This window comes from Myotis brandtii, unplaced genomic scaffold (genome assembly GCF_000412655.1).
Source record: "Myotis brandtii unplaced genomic scaffold, ASM41265v1 scaffold995, whole genome shotgun sequence".
NCBI lineage: Eukaryota > Metazoa > Chordata > Mammalia > Chiroptera > Vespertilionidae > Myotis > Myotis brandtii.
In genome coordinates this window covers 251402-257683 of record NW_005372150.1, presented here as the reverse complement: position 1 = coordinate 257683, position 6282 = coordinate 251402, and the positions used below count along the sequence as shown (strand labels likewise).

Below are 6282 nucleotides of genomic sequence, written 5' to 3'. Positions count from 1 at the left end.
GGCTGAAAGCTGGTTTCTGGGGTTTTGTTTAGCTTCTATATTTGTTACAAAGTTTCTTAGAGTTGCAGCTCAGAGGCCGGCAAGTCAGGTGGGGAACGTTGGAGTCTGCAGTCACTGGAGCAAGCAAGCCTCATGTTCGCTTCCAGCTGCCTGGCTGCCGGCCGCCATCTTGGCTGACAGTTAATTTGCATAAGGATATGCTGATTAGCCAATGGGAAGGGTAGCGGTCGTACGCCAATTACCATGTTTCTCTTTTATTAGTGTAGATTCTTTCCAATAAACAAAATCTCCAGGTGGCAGTTAGTGATCTTTAAAGTCATTGTCTCCTGGGAGCTCCCTGTGAGAAATGGTCACCTACTTGGCATTTTCTTTTCTTTTTTTTTTTTTTTAAAACATATTTTTATTGATTTCAGAGAGGAAGGAAGAGGGAGAGAGAGATGGAAACATCAATGATGAGAGAGAATCATTGATCAGCTGCCTTCTTCATGCTCCACACTGGGGATTGAGCCCACAGCTGGGGCATATGACCTGACCAGAAATCGAACCATGACCTCTCAGTTCATAGGTTGACGCTCAACCTCTGAACCACACAGGCCAGGCCTGGTTATTCATTTTTTACCACTTATTTACATTAGTGCAATTTAACATTAAAGAAACAACAAAAGAACAAATCTTTAATGTCAATAATCTGAAAGACATTTCTGTTCTACTTAAACCAACATAGTTTATTTACTAAAGAGTAATTTTAGACCACATGAACTTGCAAAGCTTTTGGGTTAGTTTCTATATTTCTGAGAATTTTAGAATACCCAATCATTACAAACGCTTGCCTTCAAAATCAATTAACATCAATATGCTTAATTTTAACAATATCATCCAGAAGTAAAAAGTTGCCTCACATTTACAATATAGATATATAGAAACACATAGACAAAGAGACTTTCTAGCCATGAGAAAAACTAGCTTATAAAAGAACAGTTGTATCCATATTTTGTTTTGGCAGTTGGGATAAGAAGACACAAAATTTGTATCTGTCCTTGACAAGTCAAGTTCCAATGACCTTCCCCCTTTTAAAATAAGGATAGGCATATTTATTTATTTATCTATTTATTTATAATATATATATTTTTTATTTCAGAGAGTAAGGGAGAGGGAGATAGAAACATCAATGATGAAAGAGAATCATTGATTGGCTGCCTCCTGCTTGCCCCACACTGGGGATGGAGCTCACAACTCAGGCATGTGGCCTGACTGGGAATTGAACTGTGACCTCCTGGTTCATAGATTGATGCTCAACCACTGAGCCAATGCCACTAGAGCAGGACAGGCATTTTTAATACCTCAAATAATTGGATTGCCACCTAAAGTACATCATAAGTTCTGTGAGTCCCCATCCATTTATCTAAATCCTCTTTTTGAAGCTTTGAGAGACCAATTAAATGTTTTCCATTCATTCTGCCTAATTTTACAGCCAGCTTTTTCTAATTGTGCCTGAAAATGATTTGAAGTAACAAAGGATCCTGCAGAAGTATTAATGGTAGGCTGACAGTTGTGGGACTTGTTGGCCTCTGAGGCACAATTTCCCAGTTAGTTTTAGTTTTCCTTTGAGATCTTTAGAGTCTAAACAAACTTCTAGGGAAATTCAGCCTTTATGTGTGCCCATCTTTGGATGAGCCAGATATGGTGAATCTCTCTATCGAATGACTGCTTTACACCCTGGAGAAAATATTTCCTCAGGCAATTCCACAAAGATTCTTAGTCACCTAAGAATACCTGAGATTCAGGTTGGGGAATGAAGTGTCCTTTCTCTTTTGGAGTTAACTAGAGTTCAGTCTCTCATTTAACCAGGAAAGATTTTGTTCAGATTCTCAGTAAGCAATCAAATTTCAAAACAAAACAAAAAAAACCCACCTAAAATTAAAAGCAGCAACCCATTTTACTCTACTTTCCCTGGATTATCTCAACCCTTTTCTACTTCAAGAATTTTCTAAGAGCAGCTCGGATAAATTCAGGATCAGCTGCCTAAAACAGGGAGGTCCAGGATTTCAAAAGAAAACTCATCCAAGTGTACCCAATGTGACGCAGGGAGCCAGTGGGGCACATGGGGTACCCCAGCTATTTGTCTGCAGGGTGGTCCTGGGTGGGCTTCTTCAGAATCCTGCATTACTACACCAAGTAAATGTTGATATAAGAAATGTCCAAACCTGTAGAGAATTTTTGTGTTTATTTGAGCCAAACTAAAGACATGCTGGGAAGTAAGATCTCAAATGCTCAGAGAATAACAGTTTTGCAGTGTCTTTTATACATTTGGAATTAAGGAGGGAATAGAGGAAGCTTACATGAAGTTGAGAGAAAACAAGGTACAGTATAGTTAAGATTATGTGCTTCCTTGAGGATGATTACTTCTGAGGGCTCTGAAAAAGGCATTTTGGACAGGGCTTGCTTAAGGAAAAGATAAGTCTTTTATAGGTCTGGGGCATGACTACCCACCATGACCTGCCCTGTTAGGAATTTATGATCAGATCACCCTGTGAGGTTACTTTTGGCTAGATTTATTACAGAGCCCCTTTACTGTCCTAGTAAAAACAATACTAGCATTTTAAGTTCTGTGTGTCCCCATCCCTTTCATTCCTCTGATCCCTCAAAGGCATCTAGCCCTTGAAATGAGAACTGACCCACCCTGGTTCACAGCCAGATCAAGGCAAAACACCTAGTCTTTTAACTTCTAGCCCAGGGCTCTTCCCCAGAGAAGGACCTCTAGTCACACTTTAGCCTCTGGGGAGCAGAATGGGATGTCCTTTGTCACAGGACAGCCACTGCATGTTCCTGGAAGCAGGGCCAGTTGGTGGAGTGGAAGTCTTTTTGTATTATGAGTTGGCCACCCAGACCTGGCTCAGGGCAGAATTGGAATAGACTGCATTGGTCTGCTGCCTTTGTCTTGGCCCTCTCTGTTCCAGGGTCCCCTTCCCTAACCCCTACTTTGAGTCTCACCTAGGAGTCAGTGAACATTCTCACATTCTACACTTGGCAGTATGGCCCTGCCAATCCCTGTGACAAGTAGAGGCAATGGAAGGGGGCTAAACCAGTTGACCCTGAGGCTCTTGAATGCAAGGCTTTCCCATTAGTCTGCAGATGGGAGTATTGAGGAAGGACAGTAGCCTGGGAAGGGCCTGCATCCCTTCTCTGAAGTACTGGGTCCCAGAGAGACCCTGCCCTGGCCCCAGGGTTTTGTAAAGGTTGAGTGATACTCTACAGGGACAGGCAAATGGAAAGGCATGACTAGAGGGGTACCAGAAGCTGTGTTAGAAATATCTTGTATAAATTTCTCCCTTTCCTCCGTGTCCTATGCTGAAGAGCAGTCTGCAGTGGTAACCAGTGTCCATCAGCTGAGTTCATGAGTTTGGGATGAAGTCAATCATTCCCCTCATCAGCCCTGGTGCTTGGAACTTTGGGAGAATATATATGTGTCCTGGGGATGAGGGGCAGGAGGTGGAAGGGAGCACCTGGTCTTGGGAGTCCCACCAACTTGGGCTTTAATCCTACTCACTATCTATGCAACCTAGGGCAAGTCCCTGCATCAGAACAAGTGCCACAGGCTCTAACAACAGATGTTTATTCCTCACAGTTCCTGAGGCTGAGAGTCTGAGATCAAGGTGTCACAGGGCTCCTTTCTCTGAGGCCTCTCTCCTTGACATATAGAGGGCTACTTTCTCGCCACGTCCTTACATGGTCATCCCTGTGTGTGTGTCTGTGTCCTAGTATCTCTCATAAGGATTCCAGTCATATTGAATTAGGACTGTAATGACCTCATTTTAACTTAATTATCTCTTATAGACCCCACCTTCAAATAAAGGCATATTCTGAAGTACTGGGGGTACTTCATGATCCCTGAGTAGGTGCAATAAAGAGTCACTTTTGTTAATTACTGTTTTTTAAAAAAAACTAAACTACAAAATCAGGGGTTTACTTAATGCAGATGGCAGGAGTGAGGGAGAAGAAGTGACAGGGTCCATTCAGTCAGTGAGTAAATCTTACTGAGCACCTACTGTGTATAGGCCCTGCTTTAGGTGTATCAATGGGCTAAACATCTGTCCTCACAAATTGACATTTTTGTGTAGGAGATGGACAGTAAGCAAAATCAGTAAAGTGTTAGATGTTAGAAGGTGATAAGTTTTACAGAGAAAATGAACCCTGAGGGAGGTGAGCCTCAGCAAGATGTGGAGCAGAGAGTCTTGGCAGGGTCCCTCTGGCTGTACAGGGTGGTCGACTGTAGGAGGGTGAGGGGAAGTAGGAAGACTAGGGGTGTGGAGTCCCACTGCAATGTGGTAGGCTGCCTCTTGGACATTACCCGCTCCTACCTCCTGGTGCCCGAAATGCTCTGGATTCTGGTTTCCTGCTCACTGGAGGCCTCTCTCCTCTCTCTTCTACAGTGTGGAGGGCGAGGCCCCCAGCAGTGAGACCTGCACATCATTGGACAGTCCCTCGGCCTATCACCAGGACCCCTTAGCACCTGGCTCCAGCCTGAGCCCGGACCATTACGAGCACACGTCTGTGGGTGCCTATGGGCTGTACTCAGGGCCACTGGGGCAGCGCACACGGAGGCCCAAGCTGCAGCACTCGACCTCCATCCTGCGCAAGCAGGCCGAGGAGGAGGCCATCAAGCGCTCACGTTCCCTCTCTGAGAGCTATGAGCTCTCCTCGGACCTGCAGGACAAGCAGGTAGGTGGGGCCTGTCTCTTGGCTACTTGGGAACGGGCAGCAGGCTTGATGGGAGAGACCCAGCTGGGGTTGGCTTCTTGTCGCTATGTCTTTGAGCCTCCTCTGAGAAGTGTGTGTCCTTGTGAGTATCTGCGGACTGGACGCCATTGTGAATGTCAGGTGAGCGTACACTGACCGGATCTCCTCCCTGTATCCCAGTGAACTTCCAGACCAGGCCTTGGGTGGGTTCTGGCTGAGAGGGATTTCAGAATGGCCACGGTGAGTCTTAGGGACAAGTAAGAGCAGGCCTTGGTTAATGTGTGGGTTCTGCGGGAGGCCAGGTAGGAGGGACTGAGCGGGGCTTTGATGACAAAACACAGAGCCCATGTCTGCCTTCCTGAAGTCCCTCTTCACTCCCTCCCCTGCAACTCCAGATATGGAGAGCCTGTCTCAGGCAAACAGGGTTGCTGCTTGGTTTGTGAGATTCCAAGTCAGCAGGAGAAAATAGGCCCTGGTGTCAGCTCTGGGCCTGAGCTCTGGGCCTGAGCTGGTGGCCCTGGCATCATGGCCCCTACCCCCACCCCTGAAGGCTAACGTAAGGGGCCCAGGACCTCAGGCCTGGGAGGGTGGAGAAGAGAGGGCTTGCTCTTTATTGGCCCGGTGGACTTACAGAGCTGCACTCAAAACCCAAATAACCTCTGCGTACAGAATGTGGGTGTGAAGTCACCTTCAGGGTGAGGGGAAAAAACAGACCTACCCTGGCTGACTCTGGGACTGGCCAGGCTTTGAAAAGTCAGTTTGAGTCATACACACCCCCTACCCACCCACCCATTCCCCTCCCCTGTTCTGCTAAGATGGCCGCTCTGCTCAGCCTGCCGCCCCCTCTCCTATGGACCCCAGAGAGCTAGTGTGTCCCCTGTTTGGGGGAGCTGGCATCCCTGAGGAGGGTGGCTCATGGAGCTGGGCAGGCTCTTACTTTCCAGAGAGGTGAACAGACTACCAACCGGCAAGTGGGGGACCAGTACCCACACTTGGTTGTGTGAGGCTATGAGCCATTCTCCCCAGCCCCCACAGTGGCTCTGAGCAACCCTCTCCCCTGACACCAGCATCTGTTTGGCTTTATTTTAGTGACATCTATGCCTCTCTGTCTATTCTCCATGACAAACTCTTTGATTCTTTTTTTTTTTATTTGTATTGATTTTTAAAGAGAGAGGAAAGGAGAGGGAGAGAGAAATAGAAACATTGATGTGAGAGCAGAACATCCATCAGCTGCCTCCTGCATGCCCCCAACCAGGGATCAAACCCACAACCTTTTGTTATATGGGACGATGCTCAACCAACTGAGCCATACCAGCCAGGGTAACTCTTCGCTTTTTCTTTTTTTAATTAACATGTTAAGTACCATGTCAGTCACTGCTGACTGACGATATACAATTTAATAATTCTTTATTGTTGGAAGTATTACATATGTCCCGCTTTTCCCCCCATTGACCCCCTCTAGCCCGCCCTCTCCCCCTCCCCTGCCCCAGGCCTTCAGCACCCTATTGTCTGTGACCATGAGTTATGCATATTTGTATAAAAGGT

The 6282-nt window shown here is 46.4% G+C and overlaps 1 protein-coding gene across 9 annotated transcripts in view; it reads left to right on the top strand.

Moving 5' to 3' along the window:
• IQSEC1 (IQ motif and Sec7 domain 1) overlaps positions 1 to 6282 on the top strand; it is a 205731-nt gene that overhangs the window by 157219 nt on the left and 42230 nt on the right. For all 9 annotated transcript variants that reach the window (XM_014533632.1, XM_014533629.1, XM_014533630.1 and 6 more), the window contains exon 2: positions 4431 to 4719. In XM_014533632.1, the coding sequence (XP_014389118.1) occupies positions 4431 to 4719 (289 nt within the window). The remainder of the gene's footprint in view (positions 1 to 4430; positions 4720 to 6282) is intronic.